The following is a 21,993-nucleotide window of genomic DNA, read 5'->3' as shown; positions in this document are numbered from 1 at the left end:
GGCATGGAAGGCATGTGATCCACACCAGTGAAAGAAAGTGGCCACATAGGTAAGATTTCAGAAACACTGACACAGTGAAAAAAGGATGGGTTGAATTATCTTAAATATAGTCTCTTGCTAAATAAAGCTTTTTACTAATTCAATTAATTTTCTTGTTAATTCTTAGATTTTCTAAACAGACCATCATAGCAACTGCAAACTGAAAATATTATAACTACTTAACGAAGACTCATTCCCTTAATGTCCTTTGCTCACATTGTTGCTACTTTTAAACTATGTAAAATAGGAATAAAGACAGTATTTAGGCCTTGTCAGGTAGAATCACTGTGTCACCATTCTATTTCTTTTTTTTTTTTTTTAGTGAGGCAATTGGGGTTAAGTGACTTGCCCAGGGTCACACAGCTAGTAAGTGTTAAGTGTCTGAGGCCAGATTTGAACTCAGGTACTCCTGAATCCAGGGCGGGTGCTTTATCCACTGCGCCACCTAGCCACCCCACCATTCTATTTCTTTATTACAAATATCCTTGTTTTAATCAAATATATTTTTAGGGTGTTGAGGAAAATTCTATTTCTATATTTTTTCATAATAATATAAATTAATATTGAATTTTATCAAGTCTCTGTTTTGAGAGGTATATGATTTTTGTTAGTCAACTTTTGTTTCTATTTAATTGAAAACTTAATATTGAACAATGCATGCAATCCAACTTGCTATACGATTATTTACATTTAAACTGATTTCAATGAATAAAGTTTCAAAACTTTTTAGTCAATCCCTCCTAACCTCTATCATAATACTTTGTTCACCCATTCATTCTTTTTTTTTTTTTTTTTGCGGGGCCATGGGGGTTAAGTGACTTGCCCAGGGTCACACAGCTAGTAAATGTCAAGTGTCTGAGGCCAGATTTGAACCCAGGTACTCCTGAATCCAGGGCTGGTGCTTTATCCACTGTGCCACCTAGCTGCCTCCATCACCCATTCATTCTTATTCTTTTTCTCATATTGCTGTAGTTAGTAATGTTTTTTACTTTACTTTTTTCTATAAAGATCTTTCCATATTTCTTTGTATTCCACATATTTTGGAATTAATGGCGTGGTAGTATTCTACTACATGAATATATAATCATATTATATTTATTGCTTTCCCATTGATATAACTTATGGTATTATATTTTGAGGCAACTAGGTAATAATAGTAGATAGTGCACTAGATGGTGTCAGGGTGAACTGAGTTCAAATATTGCCTCAGAAACTAACTAGATGAATGAATCTCTGCAAATCATTTAACTTCTCTTGGCCTTGGGGAAAACAGCATCTACCTCCCAGAGGCTTCAGGAGGACCAAAGAAGATAACATGCAAAACCCTTGGCAAAACTTAAAGTGCTATCTAACTGCTAGTTACTGTTTTATTGATGTTTTTAAATAATATTCAAGAGCCCCTTTGCAATTCTGGTATAAACATTTATTTGATCATAATGAATACCTTTAAGGAACTATTGTATTGTTTGCTAGTACTTCAAATAAATGTTCACTGATTTTCATCAGTAATATTGGCCTATTGTTTTCTGGTTTTGCTTTATGTTTTCCAGTTTTAGAGATTAGAATGATATATTTTCTGGCAGGTTCCATACATGCAATCCCCTCTGTTAATCTTCTGCATGATTTAGAGGCTAGGAAGCAGTATGGGGAAGACAACTGGCGAAAGTAATACCTTTACAATTTTAATTTACTATGGTCCAATAAAACATACGCAGTCATGGAATGAATTATTGCCTAACAAAGAATACAGGGTCAGTTGAATTGAAGGAGAACTCAATAATTTCCAAATCACTGGAGACAGACAAAATCAAGATTAGATAATTTTAATATTCCACACTGATATTTCATTTTCATGCCCCTTATTGTTTGTCTTACTGTATGAAAAGGACCATGATATAGAGAGGTGATGTCATGATATGCAGTGAATTGGATTTAAGTGAGGGAGGGCTGTGCAAGGTCACCAACCTCACTCTCTCCTCCAGAGCCATCTGGGTCCAGTGGCAAGATATACACCAGGATGATTGGAGATGGTTCCAGATGTTTAAGACAATTGGAGTTAAATGACTTGCCCAGGGTCACACAGCTAGTAAGTGTCTAAGGTGAGAGTAATCTCAGGTCCTCCCAACTTCAGGGACAGTGCTCTACTCACTGTGCCAACTAGCTGCCCCCAGATCAATACTGAATGAGGGACAGCAGTAACTCTTAAGGGTACTATAAATCATGTAGACTCCAAGCAATGGGAGGGAGAACAACCTAGCATCCCACAGGCAACCATCCTGTGGTGAGCTGTAAGGATATAATAGCCTGAAGGGAAGTCAGTGCATGCAGACGGACTACTTGTCAAAACCACTTCTTTGGTGACTTGAGAGCAACACCACATAGTGGCCAAATTATGTAAAATATTTTTGTGGGTTAATTTTATGTGGGCATGCAGAAAGCAGGGTTATTAATCAAGTGTGGGGTTCTTTGCTACTATAAATAAATCACCTCAATTGTTACTTGGAGAAAGCACCAAGCTCATACTAATGTTGCAAGAACAATGCATGAGTAAGAACTGATGAGAGTATAACCATATGTACTATATAACTATATCTACTTAGTCCATCAATGAGGTGGGAATGGAGGGTGAGGGGAGGGAGAGACTTTTAAGAATATACTTTATTTTTTATTATATGTCTATATATAATATGCATTATATACTTAAAAGGAATAGCAAATTGTATATCATAGATTTGCATTTTCATATGCAATCATCTTTTGTTTTTATTATACTATGTCATAGAAATGCTTGTTTTATTCCATATATTAAAAATAAAATAAATTTTTAAAATAAATGTGGAAAAATTAAAAAGAGGCAATATACTTTTCTTTTTTTCTTTTTTCTTTCTTTTTTTTTTCTTTTTTGCAGGGCAGTGAAGGTTAAGTGACTTGCCCAGGGTCACACAGCTTTAAAGTGTCAAGTGTTTGAGGCTAGTTTGGAACTCAGGTCCTCCTGAATCCAAGGCCAGTGCTTTATCCACTATGCCACCTACCTGCCCTGAGGCAATACACTTTTATGGAGATTAATGACAATATGGAAGCCCACAACTATGACTATGGTAAGCAGCTGGAGGTTTTGGGAGGAAGTCATCTAATTTGGCAAGATAAACTTTGCACAAAGTGTACTGTGATAATTCAATGATCCCATGTCATCATTAATACAAACTCATCCCTTTCTAGCTCTTCTTTATTGCTGTATTCCTTAACTGAAATTGAAAGCAGTGACTGCCCTCCTTGTTTATACTTATATCCCCAACACTTAGCACAATTCCTGGAACACAATGTGAACTTAATAAATGTGTTTTTCACTCATTCACTTGATTTAGTAATGAGATTCCAACAAAAGTACAGTATCAACATTTTATCATATTGTCAATAGGTCCATGTAGTATGGTAGGGGCCTTTTATAGATCTCTTAACAATATGCTGGTATGAGTACAAAAGAGGACCTGTCCATTTGGCATACTTCACTGTTTTAAATGTCTTTAAACTTCTTTCTAAAACTTTTTTATGCTATCTTTTACTCTACTTTTTGCATTAAATTATTGTACTATATGCCTTTAGGTGATCCACAATTTTAATTCTTTAGAGATTGAATCATTCCATGATTTACAGTACTATAATATCACCAGGAAAATATTGGTTTAAAAAAAGATTTTCTAGGGGCAGCTAGGTGGCACAATGGATAAAGCACTGGTCCTGGATTCAGGAGGACCTGAGTTCAAATCCAGCCTCAGACACTTGATACTTACTAGCTGTGTGACCCTGGGCAAGTCACTTAACCCTCATTGCCCTTGGAGGAAAAAAAAAGATTTTCTTTTAGGGAGAAATTCTAGAGCTTTTCTATAAATTACTTAAAGTCTCATTGATTTTTAAATATCTATGCTTTGTTTTTTAGAAAACAATGTTAAATTTGCCAGAAAATTATTTGAGGATTTATTTATTTAGTAAGATCACAAACTTATCAAATATTGAAAATTTCCTGGTTTTGTCATATTCCAGCTTCTTCTGTCATCCCTTTTGCTTGTAGAAAAGTCTTGGTGATTTTTATATATAATGATTTTCCTGTTGATTACTTTGTTTTCCTCCCATTGTTTCTATCTTTGCATTTGTAATTAGAATTCTAATACTGTTAGCATTCTAATGTGTTCTTGTTAGGTGAATTTTGTTTTTCCCCGCTTTTGCAAACTTCTGAAGTCTATTTTTTTTCTTTCTTTTTTTCCTTTCCTTTTCTTTCTTTTTTTTCCTTTTTTTTTTTTTGCAAACTAGCTTAATTTTCAACACTTCTGGGAGATTTTCTTGCATAAATTCTTGCTATAGAATGGACAGACTGTTTTCTTCACAGTTTTCTGGAAGCCTAGTGCTTCTTATATTTCCCACTTTTTGATCTGCACTCCAGATCTGTCACTTTTATTTGTATTGCTTCCAATTCTTTTTCCAGTTGAATTCTTTTCTGGGCTCATTTTTCTGCTTCCTCTGTTCCTTATGTTATTTTTCCTCCAGTAAAACAATTCTACTTTTCATCACCTCATGTTTTTAATGCATATTCTTAAACTGCTGAGTTTCTTCATCATCTTATCCCAAGATTCCTTAGATGTTCTCTGTTTCTTTTTTATTTCTTCTTGTGATTTTTTTTGCAGGGCTAACTCCTTCTGAATGTTTAATATCCATTTTTCTTTATCTTGAGAGGTATTTTGTGTTTCTGATCATAATGTTGATGTTTTAGTGATTTTTTCTTGTTTTTTTTTCTTCTGATGTTTTTAACCCATAATGCTTTTTCATTGTGTTTGGTTTTTTAAACTATTATTGTACTGTACACTGCTATTATTGATGGAGATAATAAGGGAATAGGATTCTTTTTGATACCTAATTCTACTATCTTCCTGGAATTCCTCACTAACTTCTCTATTATGATATGTAGCCTCATTTACCCATTCCTTTATTTATCCCTCCTGCTTAGACCTTCTTGGAATTGCTCTTTCCAGTTACTGTATTTTCACTTAGGAATAACCCCCACTTCCACACCACCCACTTGGATAGCACTTCAGAGAATCTCTTACTAATATAAAGACCAATGCTAAGAACTCTAATTCCATTTTCAAGATAAGATAACTCCCCCAAAAAAGACTAATGAAGAGGATAATAATAATGAATAAATTATAATAGTGGCTAGGATTTGTATAGCACTTCACAGTTTGCAATATTATTTATTATTACAATATTATTTAATTTGATCCTCACAACAACCCTGGGAAGTAGGTGCTATTTTCCCCTATTACACAGATGAGGAGACTGAAGCAGACAGAGATCAAGTGACTTTCCCAGGGTTACACAACTAGCAAGACTCTGAGGCCAGATTTGCACTGAGATCTTCCTGACTCCACGTCCAGCACTCCATCCCCTGTATCATCTAACTACCTCCATGTATTAGTTGCCTACTATGTGCCAGGCACTGTGCTCAGAATATGACAAAAATGAGCTATTTTTTTTTTACTTACAAGGGGTTTATTTCCTAATAGGGGAAGCTATCTCCTTTTTTTTTCTCTTTCTCCCTTTCTCTCTCCCTCTCCCTCTCTGTGTGTATATACATGTGTATATAAGCACACACATGCATATATGTATATATTGTATACACACACACACACACACACACACAAGACTGGTATAAAAGGAAGGAAGTTTTGGTCTGGCAAATCACAAGAAGGCTGAGTTAGTACCATAGGGCAATTTTAGTGTTGATTCGAGGAATTGTTTACAAAGTAAGAGGTGGAAAAGGAATGACAAGGAAGATTCATACATATAGTGGTAGCAAAGATGGTGTGATGTTTAAAATCTAGATGTGTGGTCACCTTAAATTAGAAGCTTTAGCACCAGTCTTTGGGCATTAAACATTTATTAAAGCATACCAGGTATTCACATGGAGTTCAGAAAGTTAAGAAAAGGTCTATCTAGCCTAGAGTTCCAGACTGGTCAGGTTCTTCCTCAAGTCCTCCACCACAAGCCTGCTTCAGTCACGAACTCCCCCAGCAAACTGAGTGTGGAAGCTTTTTATAGGTCCAGAGCAGAAGCAGTCCTTACATGCTGCTTCAAGCTAGATTGGTTAGTGTCATCCAAATCCATTGGTTCACTGGGCATGAAGGTGTTCTCCAGTTAAGTTCAAAGTCTAGCTTCTGAGAACAAGACCTTCTTAAGGGCTAGCCAGATGTCTGTGATTAGTAGGCTAATCAGCAGCCAATCACTCTCATTTAATTCAATCAGTTTAGATTAATCTCCAGGTGGGCCTTTGGGTATCTGCTAAATCCCATTGTTTTATCACAATGGCAAGATTTTCTGGATTGTGGGGGTGGACAGCTCCATCAATGGGATGTGAGGCATGGACCAGGACTCAGCAATCAAAGCAGTGCAACCCCAAAGGTAAAGGTTCAAAACTGTTTAGATTAGCTCCCCTTCAGAGTGGAGATATAGTATCTAGTAGTCCAGATGCTACTATGGGTTGCTTTTCTAGGTAAGGAGAAAGAATGAAAAGCAGGGTGAATGGCAAGATGGGTGAGATTATTAATTATTATTATCTCAAATTTATAGATTACTTTGAGAAGCAACATGGAATAGTAGATAAACAGCTAGCCTTAGAGTCAGAAAGACCTGATCCGGTTTAAGTCCTGCCTCTGACACATACTGGTTATGTGACTCTGGGTGAATTAAACCTTTTAGTACCTAAAGCAACTCTCTAAGGCATTAAGTTGAAGAGCAGGAGCCAATGTGTGTTATTAGAGGGTTATAGTGCTTTGTAAGAGGCTAAAATTCTAGCTAAACTATCTAAAATATCTAATGAGTGGTCGCCAATAAATTATAAGCTTTATCAAGAGTTAGACTTTTAAGCATTTATTAAGGAGAATAAGAATTTGGTAAAGAGAAAGAGAAAGGCCTAGATTCCTCTATCTATTAAAGGGAGAGAGCATTCCTAGCTACGCTCTCCTCCAGAGTCCACAGGAGAGTGAGTCAGAGTGCCAGGCTCCCCCTTCTTCCTCCCACAAGCAAACGTCACTTCCTGATGCCAAAGAAAAGATGCATGGTCTTGCCCTCAGAGACTTTCTCCTCATGGTGGAGCTTTCCTACAGTAAGTCTCCAGCAGGTGGCGTCATTCCAATCGTTACAGCTTTAAGGTCTGTAGAATACTTTACATACATTATCTCATCTAGTCATCTTGTCAGATGAGCAAACTGATTATTATGATTCTCATTTTATAGATGGAGAAACTGAGGGTCAGTCGGTGGTCACAAAACTAGACTCTGTAAAAGGAGTTTCAGGCACAAGGAGCAGGTTGGGAAAATATTTGGTATTGGAAATGTGGTTACCTTTACCCTAGGATCCTAAGAGATATCCAATAACTCACCCCATCAAAGTCCTGACCTCCTGTCTTTAAATTCAGCTTGCTTACCTTCTGTTTAGTCCTTCTTTGACCATTAAATAAATATGTACTTTGAACTAATTTTCCTGGAGCAAGCTTGGAATGAAGGAAAAGGAGCACTGTATCTTTTGGTCAAGAAAGCATGAGTTCAAATCTTAGCCCTTCCCTTTATCAGTTATATGAACATGAGAAGATCAGGAAACCTCTCAGCCTCAGTTTCCTTATTGAAATGGGGTGAATTACCCCGATAGCTGGGATGCCTCCCTCCTGGCTTTGTTGTGAGGCTCAAATAAGAATATGTGTGAAACACTTTCAGGTACTACATAAATGTCAGTAATTATCAGGATGATCACTCCTCTTATGTGATTCTTCCCTGTCCACATTGCAAAGCTCACTCATTTGTGCTAATTCCCCATACCCTGAATTCTGCTGTCCACCCAGTTCATTATCAGATGGTGAATTCCCCTGGTCGTTAATAAAAATGTTAAATGAGACCAGGCCTCACACTCATCCCTCTAGAACCCCATTAGATACCTTCTCTAACTCATTAGGCTGTTATCCATCATTAACCTCTGTTTATGGTTTGGGCAGTCAGTTTTTCAATCTGTTCTCCTCGCCTGTGGACTTTAACACATTCTCATTAACCTTGCTGTAACTGGCTGTGGGACCATATTTTCCAGCTCCTCAGGGGACATGGCTGAGGGAGAGGAATGTGGCTTTCACACTAAGACCACAGACTTCCCCAGCAGGGTCATAAGAGCCCTAAATGTTGCTTGACTTCTTGGGGAGGGAGAAAAGAGGAGTCATAAGTGGATCCAAGGAAAAATATTTATAAGATGAGGGGAGTAGAGAGTGAAAGCATTTAGAAGGGCAAAAAGGAAGGAGACATGGAATATAAAGCAATAAGTCTAAGCCCTTGTGTGAGAGAAGAAACTGTAAGTATCATCCCGTTTATGGACACCCTTATTTTGTAATTTGCTAATGGGAAAGTGATCTTTTCTGATGTATTTTGCTAAGGGATGGACCCAGAATTTAAACCTCCCTGCTATATCCATTAAGGCCCTCCTCTTTCCCAATTCCATATTCTCTGAGGACTGCCCTGCAAACTCTGAAGTCCTCCCAACCAATGCCTTGCAATAGCTTGTGAACCTTGGAGGGAGGAGGAGGAAATGATTAAAACCATATCTGGAAGGCAGGCATTTCCCAGCTGGCATAAGAGCTAGTTATTAGAATGCCTGGCTCTTAACTCTGACTGTGTCACTAACTCACCAAGTGGCTCACGATGAGCCACCTGGCCTCTCTGGGCTTTAGTTTCCTCTTGTGTAAAATAAGGAACCTGTGCCCCTTCTGACCTTTTCTTCCTCTGGGATTCTGTGATTATACACACATACATACGTATGTATGTGTGTGTATGTATGTATGTGTCTAGGTGTGCATATATACACACACACCTAGGAATGGACGTATATATATATATATATATATATATATATATATATATATATATATATATATATATATATATATATATATATATATATATATATATATATATATATATATATATATATATATATATATATATATATATATATACACACACCACATCTAACTATACCCATAGGATATATATGGGATAGAGATAGAAATATGCCCATATATAGGATATATATGGGATATCTATCTATAGATATATGTATATATATGTATATACATGTATATGTGTGTATATATACACACATATCTATATCTATTTCCATATCTATATCCATATCTATCTCACATTTCACCATACCCTTAGGATTCTATTCCTAGGTAGAACCATCATACTTCCCTAGCTAGCCTCAAACTGAAATCCATCTACTGTGTTATTGATAATTTTGATCAACCTCTACTTAGAAAAGCCACTTTTGGTGTTAGCATTGACATCTCTTTCAGCCACTGGTTCAATTTTCTCATTCTGTTAATTTAAAATATTGATCCTACCCTTCTTTGAAGAACCAGTTTGAGGCCCACCCTCTTTCAGAGAAACTTTTATCACTGTCCCAACCCAGACTGAACTAACTTCTTTCTCTAAAAAGAATAATAATAATGACAACTAACATTAGTGCAGTGCTTGAAGATTTACAAAGTACTTTGCATAAATTATCTTGTTTGAACTGAACTTCTGTAGCACTTATCCTCTGTACCACTAAAAGAATCTTAGAGATGGCAGAGACCTTAGTTGTCAATTAGTACACCCTCTTATTCTAAGGATGAATGCTCTCTGCTTGATCACTTTCAGAGGATCTCACAACTTATCTGATTCCCTTTTCATACGATACTTCCTTAGATCGAATTGAAGCCTCTGTCTGTGTCGTTTCCATCCATTGACTTTAATTAGGCCTTCTGGAACCAAACAGAATTAATCTAATCTATCCTTCCCCATGGAATACGCTTACAGATTTGAAAATAGCTACCACATCCTCCTCAGACCCCTAGGTCTTCTCTTCTCTAATTCCTTCAGATCATTCTTATATATAACGGTCTCAAATTGAGTCGCTTTGATATGTTCCTGCTTGTCACTGTCTTCTTTGTATCCCTGACACTACAAAAGTGTATGTCATGCAGTGGGCACTTGATAAATGTTCATTGATTGATGTCCTTCCAAATATGTATCACCAGGAACCAAACATAATATTCTAGATTTGGTCTCACCAGAGCAGAGCACAATAGGACTATCACAAGCTCTGTACTGAATATTATCAATCAAAATTATTTATAAGCACCTACTACGCAGCAAATATTGCATATTATACTTCTATGAGTGCAGACAACATCCAATTATTTATTCTGGTTAATAACCCCTTCAAAGTTTAATATGCTGTTCATGTTATAAAGTAGGGAAAGGGTAAAGGCAATGGACATTTGCAAGGGAGATGGAGGGAGGGAGAGAGAGAGAAAGAGAGAGACTGAGAAAGGAAGAGATAGAGAAGGAGGGAAGGAAGAGGAGGAGGAAGAGAAGGAGGAGGAGGAGAAGAAGAAGAGGAAGGAGGGGGAGGAGGATGGGGAGGAGGAGGAACAGAACAAGAAGAAGGAGGAGGAAGAGGAGGAAACTACTAATGAGGATTTGGAGACAGTCCAGAGTGTTAGGAGTGGAACTTAGTGATCATGAATTGGTGGTCCAGGGTGGGGATTCACCAATTAAAAGACACTTCTACCCTGGCTGTGAAAGCCTGGCAGATGCCTTGAGGCTTTGGCTAATTGGACTTTAGTGATAGTATGGACAAATTCAGCACCACAACCAGTATGATGATGTAAGTGCTCATATGAATCTTAACAACAGGTTGGGATTGGGGGAGAGAGAGAAGCATAAGATAATAGGCAGGCAATACTCAAAACCCATGGGCTCATCAACTTGACATGGAGAGTGCTCCTTTGTGTTTTTGAACCATAAAGAGGCAAGATATACCAGATCTGGATGGCTGGGTAACACAGTGGACAGAGTATTGGCCCTTAAGTCAGAAGGAGGGTTCAAATTTGACCTCAGACACTAGCTGTATGACCTTGGACAATTCATTTAATCTGTGGTGAAGGAAATGGCAAACCACTCTAATATCTTTGCAAAGAAAACCCCATGGACAGTTGGTCCACAGGGACATAAAGAGACGGACAAGACTAAACAACTGAACAATGATGACAAACACACCAGAACAGGTCAGAAACACCAATAGCCTGCTTGCTGGCAAGGCTTCTATGTCAATAACTCTGACTAGCAGAGTAGACAGGTCATGAGTGCAGATGAAGTGGACTGCAGAAGACTGATAGGCATTCTGAGAGAATGTGACAAATGGGTCAAAACCCTACAGAAATTCTTTTTGAATAAGCAGACAAAACTTCCCCAAGCAGTGGTAAATGCTCATGACAGGTAAATGCCATTGGATTTGCTGCATGTGGCTTAACTCTGAATGGAGTCTATGAAATGTCTGATATCAAAGAGGAGAATAAATGCTCCACCCCCACCCCGGGAGACATCCTCATGACCTCTGCCAAGAAGATGTTCATCAAGAAACTCCAAACAAAAGGCTAAGTCATGGAGATTTGTCTGTGAATATAGAGGGGTTTGTGATAGCAGCTTAGGACCAGGTCATAGCCACTGAAAACCCCAGAAAGGTTGTTACCCATAAAAAGTCTGAACTTAGTGATGAATGTAGATTATTCAAGGAAATAGTGGGTCTGGGTGCAGGTAGGTGGTGCAGTGGATAGAGCACCGGCCCTGGATTCAGGAGGACCTGAGTTCAAATCCGGCCTCAGACACTTAACACTTACTAGCTGTGTGACCCTGGGCAAGTCACTTAACCCCAATTGCCTCCCTAAAAAAAAAGAAAGAAAGAAAGAAAGAAAGAAAGAAAAAAAGAAAAGAAAAGAAATAGTGGGTCTAGAAATCTCTAGTATCCTGTTGACTAGAACTATACAACAGGAACTCACTATCTTTTATAGACTGAGGGGCAACAAATACCCAAATTCCAAATATGGACTTCAAAATAACCCGGACAACTCAACTAATAAAATGTCCTTGATTTAGGCCATTATCATAGACCACATCATTGCCCATAATCATTCAGACATAATATTGATTCATCTAAAACAACAGCTATAACTTGAGGACAACATTTTAAATAGTTATAGACACTAGAAACATTGTCTCTGAGTTACATGGAATAAAAGGCTCTCAAAATAGAGACATCTAACTTACTGTTCAGTCATGCCTGATTCTTCATGCTCCCATTTGGGGTTTTCTTGGCAGAGATGCTGGAGTGATTTTCCATTTCTTTTTCCATCTTATTTAACAGATGAGAAAACTGAGGCAAACAGGATTAAGTTACTTGCCCAAGGTCACTCAGCTAAGAAGTGTCTAAGGACAGATTTGAACTCAGGTATTTCTGATGCCAGGCTCAGAGCTCTATTCACTGTACCACCTAGCTGCCCAGACATCTAGCACAGGAGAGCAAAAAAGTGCATAACCACCCTGTTGTCCTGTTTGCTATCGGGATTATTCTAAGGATGCTTTCAGTGAGACTATAGGGCAGGAGCTTACATCTGAATATTTTTGTTGAACTATAAAAAAGCAGTTATTTTATCTAACCGTGCAATAGTCTGTACACTGAAAATAAAGGAATAATTATAGGATGGGATGACTTGGCCCAGAACCATATCTATCTGAATCCCATTGAAAAAGATGAGAATAAGATAATAATAATTGTAATAACTATGACAAGAACTGCTACTGACATTTCCATTGCTTTTTAAAGTTCACAAAGCACTTCCTATACCTAATCTCATGTGGTCCTCACACATTACAACAGAGGTGTTTATTAATAATAATGGGCAATAATTATAATGGGGAATAATAAATCCCCCATTTTACATATGGGGAAACTGAGCTCTGGAGAGACATGGTCTAAACAGTAAGTTTCGGAGGCCAGATTGGAACCTAGATCTTCCTGCTCCCAAGCCCAGAACTTTCATTGCTGCCCCATTTGCCTTGTAGCCTTTGTGCAATGAGAGAATACCCCTTAGAGAAATCTCAGCGGCCTCCGATGACAGCCCTCAGAGCAGAGCAGGCCAGGCTTTACCAATTCCAATAGACATCTCGGGCTCAGAATTCTTGGAAACAGGAAGGGAGGGGGCTGTTCTTTCCCTCTTAATGCCAGCACAATGTGCAGGGCAAGAACAGTGGCCATTATAAGTAATGGAACCTGGCATCTCCGCTAATTCTGTTATTTTCTACAGCATCAGGCTTCATGCCACTCACCAGCAAAACGGACCAGATGAGAAATCTCTTCAGGACGCTCCATGGCTTAGTGCGGTACATTAGGATAATCTTTCCAGCCTGTTAATTGGAGGAAAACAAAGGGGGTGGAGGAGAGGAGAGAAATGGGTATTAGCAGACTTCTTTTTTCCAAAACAAAGTGCTTCCTGCCTGGGCTGGTTCTGAAGCTGATTGTGAGAGGAAAATGGAGGAGAGACTCTGGGCCTGTCAATCCATTTCCTAAAAGGAGAAGAGACTGGGTAGGGAATACCCAGATGAGGAGACTCTCTGAAGCTCAGCTCTTTCTTTTGCAATTTATAGACTTAGAGAACTGCCTAACAAATTGAAAGATAAAGGGATCTGTTTAGCTTTATACATTTATACTAGTTGTGTAAGACTGGGCAATTCACTTAACTCTGCTTGCCTCAGTTTCCTCATCTGTCAAATGAGCAGGAGAAGGAAATGGCAAACCACTCCAGTATATTTGCCAGTCAGACATGACTGAAAATGACTAACAATTTGGCACTATCATCTCAGCTTTACTGAATGTCCAGGGTCCCCAGAGGTACAATGGGACATAAGCGACACCTTTGAAGCTTTAGGTATATGCAGCATTCTTGACTTTCAGAGAACTTACCATCAGGGGAGTTGTATGGGAGCTGAAGCACTTAAACTCTCTGGTGGGAATGGGTAGAGGTAGATGGGATAGACAGATATGGCCTAGGAGCTTCCCAAGTCCATAAAATCATAACATCTTAGGTTCAAAGCTGGAAGGGACCTTGGAGGTTGTCTAATCCAATATCATCATTTTACAGTTGAGGAAAGTCAGGCCCATAGACTTGCCCAAATTATTTGTGCATAGATAGTAAGTGGCAGACGAAGTTTCAGATTTGAATTCAATTACTGTTTACTCTAAATCCTATATTCTTTTCATTGCACTACACTTCTATTTCTCCTATATATCCTTGTAACAGATAACTTGTTACAGAAGTGCCCATTCTCATGGGCGAAATAGGTGGCAGCCTACCAATAAAATGCCTCCCTTTGCCAATCTGTTAGGAAGCTTGGAATTCCCCTCCCTTGGAGTCATTGGTGGTGAAAACATCACCTGAATTTTGCTGTTAAAGATGGTGTCAGAGAAGGGTAATGTTGGCCCATCACCTTCCATGATCACTTTAGCATGGATGAGTTTATCAGATTAGTGAGCAGAGAGCTGGACCCCAAGGGAATATAAGAAAGGAGAGGAAGGGGGAAAGGAAAAGGCTGTATTTAAGAGGTCTGAAGGGGGAAGGCAGGCTTGGATGAGGCTCTGTGGGGGACATGAGGATTCTAGGAAGCTGGGCTTATCCAGGGACTGGGTATCTGGCTAGGAGAGGAAAGCACACTCTGGAGGGTCAATCTGGTCTACTTCACAATTCTGCCTAAGACCAAGTCTACCTGATCTCGTCTGAACTCAGGAAATGGTGTTTCCTGACTCCCACTTTGGCACGAGGGAAAATCAGCCTTGGGACTGCCCAGAGACAAGAAGCATCAATGCATCCCAGGTCCTGGCAATGCTGCAGAGAAAAAGCCACCCCTAGGTGCCATGTCCAACTGTTCAGAAACTTAGTAGAGCCTTAGCAGCTAGGTCAGGAGAGTGATTAACAAGGTGATGTGAAAGGCCCTTCCATCCTTAGGTAGCCAAAACTTAGCTTTGAGAAAAGTAACAAACGGAATTAAGATTCTGAGATTGAATCAATCTGATTTCAAATTACTTTACATATATTATCTCATTTAATCCTCACGACAACACTATAAGAGTGATTTTCTTGTTAGTTCCATTTTGCAGATGGGGAAACTGAGGCTGAGAGAGGCTAATGATTTGCCAGCGGGACAAAGCTACCACTGAGGCAGAATTTTAAGCCAGGTCTTCCTGTTTCCAGGTTTAGCATTCTATTGTACCAATTGCCATTGTTGTTGTTGTTGAGTAGTTTTAGTTGTGTCTTATTCTTTGTGACCCCTTTTGGGAGTTTTCTTGGAAAAGACCCTGGGGTGAATTCTTCTCCAGATCATTTTATAAATGAGGAAACTGAGGCAAATGGGATCAAATGACTTGCCCAGGGTCACTAAGCTAGTAAATGTCTGAGGCCAGATTTGAACTCAGGTCTTCCTGACTCTGGGCCACTTAGGTGCCCATTGTACCTATTAACTGCCTTTAATGATAATTTATGATTATTTAGTGACAGGAAGAAGGGAACAAGAATTTTTAAGTACCTACTATGTTCTAGGCATTGCAATAAGCACTTTTAAAATATCACCTCATTTGATTCTCACAACAACCCTGGGAGATAGTTGCGATTATCACTATTTTAAAGTTAAGCTAACTGAGGCAGGCAGAGGTTAAGTGACTTTCCCAGCATCACAAAGCTAAGTATCTGAGCACAGTTTGAACTCAGGTTTTCCTGATTCCAGGCCCAGAACTCTATCCAAAGCATCACTAATTAAACTTCCTTACAATCAATAAGCATTTATTATGTGTAATATAAAGCATACTGGAGGCAATCCGAAGATCAGAGTTTGAGAACCAAATCTGCTATTTACCTGAGCAGGTTATTTTACTTGACCGGCATTTCCTCTTCTCTCCCTGCCCTCCTCCTCCCAGTGGAGTCAGCAGTAGCTTACCCAGCCCTGGAATTTGTGTTTGTATTTATGATGAGGGTGGTGATACTTTCGCAATCAACCACATTGGACTGTTAGGTTGAAAGCACTTTCCAAAATGAAGCACCTCATAAATGTGAAAAATCTAACTGGAAAGTAAAAAAAAGAAGGTGGAAGGACATTTCTATCCAAGAGAAGGAATCTGAAGTCCAGTAAACACACAGAAATGGGCATCAGAAGAGAACTCAGCATTTCTGGCACTAATGGGGAATTGATGGCCTCCCTGGTATCATGGGGGATTCAATCAGCCTGTTCTGAAGACTTTGAACCATCTTGGGTTGAAGGTGATGAGCAAGGTAAAAAGGAAGGCAGAAGAAGGGGTTATTAAGTTCCCATAGTCCTTTCCTTTCTCAGGAAAAGTTTTCCCTAGGGAACAAGGGTTGGGGACCCACAGTCCCCCAATGCACTAGCTTCCTATTACTTCCTGAAAGCTCTATTTCCTCAAGGAGAGTCCAGATCCTTGCATTGGTTCATCTTCCCCATTCCTTCTCTTAGATCCAGCTGTTAGCAAATCACTTGAAACCTCAACGTGTCAGAGAAGTCAAACAACTGAATTAGACTAGGAAAAGAATGGTCATTTCAAGCCTCTAGAAGGAGAACAAAATGGCTGCAAGCTCCATCACTTCCCCAAACCAAAGTTTTCTCCCACCACTTCCATTCCCCACAGTGGAGTCTCATAGCTCTATACATTCTCCTGTTGTTCCTGAGCTTCAAGAGGAAGTCTTTGCAGTCTTCACAAACCCTCTCTTTCCAAGTATGGTCAGAAGAGGAAAAGGTCTTGCTACCTCACTGCAGGGTAGCCACATGGGATCTGAGCAGATGGCAGAAGTTTCTGTGGTTCTTGGGCACAGGGGTTGGGTGAACACATGCCCAGCACTGGTCTTCTCTGGCTCTTCTTCCATGGTCCCCAAAGTTCCAGCTCTTCTATGTTATTCCCCAAACTTAAGCATTATTTTTGGTATGGAAGAGCAAAGTCTCATTCCTGGAGACATCCCCCAAAGAAAGGCAAGTACCTGAAAGGGCAGCTGTATCCCAGGAAAGTGAGGAAAATAGGACTCACAATGTCCCAAAACCCCTTCTAGGTGCCTTCTAGCAGCAAGAAACCAATAATCTCCTTCCTTCTTCCTCTCTATCTCAGTCAGTCAACAAGCATTTACTAAGTTCATCTATGTGCCAAGAACTATGCTACACTCTGAAGACATAAAGAAAGGCAAAAGCAGTCTCTATACTCAAGGAGATCACATTCTAATGGGGAAGACTACATATAAATAACTAGCTACATTCAAGGTGTATATACAGGGTAGATGAAAGGCAATCTCAGAGGAGAAGGCACTAGGAACTGGGAGGACTGTGAAAGGCCTCAGAAAAATTGAGTTTGAGATGAATCTTGACTGTGCCTGCTTCTCATGTCACTTCTGCTTGGTTCAACCATCTGGTCCAGCACTAAAGCCATAGCAGAGATGTCCCAGTTAGTGGTAGTCAAATCAGAGACTCCAGGGGTAGTTCCCTACACCCATATACAGCCAAATCTGAGTTGGGCAGAAGGGTGAGGTGGGAGGACGACAATGTCAGAGACCAAAAAGATGTGAGCCTCCACAGCAAGAATGCATGTTTCTTTCCCTCCCTTCCTTCCACCTCCAGGGAGGCTTCTAATGCTGAACACATCCCTTTCGCAGATGAAGGAAAAAGAAATTGATGCAGGCAAGACTGGCTTTGGCTCCCAGCAGTAATCTACCCCTACCCCAGCTGCCAAGAATGGTTCCCTGATAGTTTAAGACAAAAGAGGAAAGGAGCCTCATGGGATGCATGAAAGGCTCTCTACCCCCAAGGAGCAGAGGAAAGAGGCAAAGGTCAGTGGCAAACAATTAACACGTTTCTCAATTACACCTCTATGAAAGGCTTTACCCCCTCTGAGCTATAAAAATAGATTAACTAATTGGCTCCAGCTTGTTCCCTCCTGGTTCACAGAGAGGGGGTTTGGAAAAACTAAGGGATATGGACAGAGAGCCAGAGAAGGAGGGGTAAAGAGTGTCTAGAAGTAATGTCTTGGGGTGGGGGTGGGGGGACAAGGACAGAGATTGCACACAGATCTCTGGAATCTGGCTGCTCCATCCTCTTTTATTCACTTATGCTCAGGGAGCAGCTTGCCTCTTGCTTCTTTCTCCAAGAGGTTCTTCTAGATGTTTTACATATTTTGGATTTCATTCGTTCAACAAACACCTACCAAGTGTCTGGTATGTGCCAGGTGCTATGGGGGGTGGGAATTATATGACACGATCTCTGTTCTTGTTATTGTTGTTGTTCCTTCATTTTAGAAGGGGACCGATGACATCATGGGGTGATGCTTTGACTCACACTTGACAAGAACTGCTCTACACACTGGCAAAATTGTGCAACAATTCACAAGTTACCACAGTATTGTTCAGATATACTCTCAGAGCACTCAGAAGAGTGATTACTGATTGACACAAGAGCTTCCTGACTCCAGGTGGTCAATCAATCAAAATGCATGTACAAAGATCTTACTCTGTGCCAGGGATTCTACTTATTTTAGGGGGGATAAAAAGAAAGTTAAAAACATGGTCCTGCCCGCAAGGAGCTCACATTCTAATGGAGGAGATGACATGTAAATATCTACTCCAATCTTAGAATCCAGAATGTACAGGTCATTACCCCAACCCTATAATTTTATGAATTAAAAACAACAACTGAGATTCAATCAAAAGAAGTGACTTGTGGAAGGTCATCACCATGAATTCATTGTAAAGTAAAGACAAGAACCCAGATATCCTGGGTTCTCCATCCCAGGCTCTGAAGTGGTGGAGTAGAGCCAGAAGTATTTTCAACGTTTCAACTCATGTCTCTTAGACAATCTGCCCACCTGAAGTCATAGAACAGAAATTGTCCCCACTATCCCAAGGTGGTGGGTGGGATGGAAAACTGTGTCAAGACACCTTGAAATTGAGAGCGGCCCACAGACCTACCTCCATCCCTCAATGGGGAGAAACTCAACGAGACTTCCATGCCTGCCCATGCTGAGTATGAGCAAATTTTACTGAGCAATTAACGGGAGCTCATTAATGCTTGTACTATACATTGAGAATACAGAGATGAATAAAAAACATCTTATTCTCAAGAAGCCCACATTCTAATAGGACCTGAGGTTATGCCACCATTATCAAATGACACCACTGGCATATTTCCAATCCAAAGATGAGCATTTGAGGTAAGGGAGGGGGAGATTATTTGAGAGCTGCTAGTCTTGGTAAGGCTTGCATTGTACACAAATGAGTATTTGAAGCCCCTATTTTTTTCTTAATGGTCCTGAGAGATGGATGAAAGACACAATGCTTTAAGCTTGACATGGAATGAATGCAGGCACATGGGAATGAAGCCTGTTAAAACATGACAAAGGCTGAAGTAGATGCCTAATATTATACGGGGAAAAAGCACTCTGGACCAGGAATCCTTACATGACCTGGATTTTTACTAAAATTGACCAAATATCATTGACTGATGTCACTGTTTCTTATCCTTTTGTCCATACAAGAGAGTCATTGTTCTCAAGACCCATGGAAATGGATGTGGTATCATCAGCTACACCTCCATGGAAAGTCCCCTCCAATATCTTTTTCTCATTTTCCTATGTCTCCATTGGCTGAGTTTTTGAAGGAAAGCCAAAGTCAAATCCCACTAGGCTGATCGGCAGCAGCTGGAATATGCCAGAAGAAATCTGAAAAATCTCCCTTTGTCTTAAGGGGCTTCCCATCACTAAGTGACCTCAGGCATCTCTGTTTAGCTTCTCTGCTTCTGCCCGACAAGACCGACTCAGCCTCTGTGAATATACAACCCCCTAGGAGGGGAGGATTCTCCATGCTCTGGGCAGAGAATCTCAGATGCAATACTGCTGGTTCAAACTTGCTGAGGGAAAGAGACACTTCAGTGCTCTCCTCTCCAAGCTTGGGCAGGAGAGAAAGTTCAGCAAAAAGGCCACCTGCTCAGTGATATCAGCCTCCTTCATATGGAGTGGGATTCACTGCAGCCCTGTCAACTAAGCAAATGAAAGGGGGCAAAAGCATTGGTTGGTTATGGAAAACCACAGCAAGGGAGCAGGCCAGACAGGCTATATTTTTTTGTAACAAACTCTTTTGTTTCCAGGAGTTAGAATCATCCTTAGTTGCTGCTATTTTTTCCCCTTTTCCCTCTGGCCTTGTTTTTTTTCTTCCAGACACTTTTCCATGGACAGCCAAGCAAACAAGTCTATTTGTGCTTCCAGGAAACACCCAACCATAGCCGCAGAGACTTTTCTTCATTCCTTTTCCACTTGCACATCATTTTTAGCACTTGTCACACCCTTTGGGGACTTGGGGAAGGGCTTAGTCGTTGTTTAGGACCCCACAACAACCTGGCAGGAGTACTAGTATGTGACTTCTGCCCTTTACCAAAACTCAAAGTATGGGACAAAATGTCTCTCCTACTGGGATAATAAAAAAGATTATTGGGGTGAGAGGAGGACTTGTGTCCAAAACCTCTCTCTGTGTTTTACTCAGTCCCCTGAGCAAATCAATCTCTGTACTTTGGTTCCATCATCAATATGACAACAGAGTTTGGAGTAGGTGACCTATAAGATTCCTTTTGGATTTAAAACTGTGACCCAATGCTGCTGTGTTTGTAATCAGAGGACCTGAATTCAAATCTTGTCTTATTTAGCTACCTCAAGGAGTAAGTGATGACACAATGTATAGAAGTCCTGGAATTGGGGTCAGGAAAACCTGAGTTTAAATCCTGCCTCCAATGCTTCCTTAGCCATGAGACCATAGATAAGTCATTTAACCTAAGCCTCAGTTTCCTCATTTATAAAATTGGGATAATAATAGCTCCCACCTCATAGAATTGTTGTGAGGATCAAATGAGATAATATATGTAAAGCACCTTTCAAACCTTAAAGTTCTGTAAATTCTAGTTATTGTTATTACTATTATTTATTACCTATGTGCCTGGACAATTTCATTTAACCCCTATGAAACTTGGTTTCCCCATCTCTAAAATGAAGGGTTTAGATTAGATGGTCTCTAGTGATCCTATGTATGTATACACACATATGTATGTAAATGCAAGATCCTATTAGCAGGTATGACTCATGACCCTGGTCCTCTAGCTCACATGTGTTACCCACTGAGCCACCTTGCCCCTCCAAAGAGCTTTACCTCACCTAGGTCTAGTCACATGGCCTTGAATTACAATGGAGGAAGCTGGGAGGCCCTCCATCTTCTGTCCTTCATTTCCTCAGCCTTAGGCTGCCTCAACCAGGAAATGTCACACCTTCTACCCTCAGCCAGGAGAGCTGGAATCTGTCAGTAGATGTTCAGAGCTCTAGGTGTTATGACTTGGCTAAGAGAGGAGGCCCTGGCTGGGTGATGAGAGGCAGGCACTGCTCCAGGCAAAGAACCTTTGAATGTTTTCCAGTAGGCATCTAGAAACACCACTACAGGTTTAATCAAATCAAAACCAATGCCTTTGTGGTTTCATTAAATCTCCCATTCCCATCTGCCCACTCCCCAAAAGAGACATCTGGTTTTTGGTCCTGTAATTCCATAGTTTTCCTCACATCTGAGGTAGAAAAGTTCATGAACACACAAGAGAGAAGATGATTGGATTTGGGTCTGTGGGAGCACTTCTGTTGGGCTGTGAAACAGTGCAAATCTTCAGCTGAGGACTGCTACTCGGCAATCCTTGGCATTCTAGTCTCCTCTTGCCAATTTTCTCTATAATTCCAGACACAATTGGGCCAAACCTTTTCCTCTTTTTTCAAGCCTTCCCATATGCTCCCAGCTCCCAGTGGAAGTCTTAATCTCCTAGTTCCCTAAGAAGAACATAGAGTCATGGGTTTAGGACTGGAAGACATCTTCGGGGTCACCTGACTCAACCCCCTCATTTTACGGAAGAGGAAATGGAGGGCCAGGCTAGTGAAGTAACTTAGCCGAGGTCATATAGGTTGTAAGTGGAAGAACCAGGATTC

The 21,993-nt window shown here is 40.1% G+C and overlaps 1 protein-coding gene across 1 annotated transcript in view; it reads right to left on the bottom strand.

The window, feature by feature from the left end:
* The window catches only part of LOC122739671 (heparan-alpha-glucosaminide N-acetyltransferase-like), a 383,950-nt gene that overhangs the window by 33,787 nt on the left and 328,170 nt on the right, over nucleotides 1–21,993 (bottom strand). Inside the window, exon 15 of the mRNA XM_043981320.1 lies at nucleotides 13,281–13,358. Within this exon, the coding sequence (XP_043837255.1) occupies nucleotides 13,281–13,358 (78 nt within the window). The remainder of the gene's footprint in view (nucleotides 1–13,280; nucleotides 13,359–21,993) is intronic.

The sequence above is a fragment of the Dromiciops gliroides genome, chromosome 2, assembly GCF_019393635.1.
Source record: "Dromiciops gliroides isolate mDroGli1 chromosome 2, mDroGli1.pri, whole genome shotgun sequence".
Classification (NCBI taxonomy): Eukaryota; Metazoa; Chordata; class Mammalia; order Microbiotheria; family Microbiotheriidae; genus Dromiciops; species Dromiciops gliroides.
This window is presented reverse-complemented; position numbering and strand designations above follow the sequence as displayed.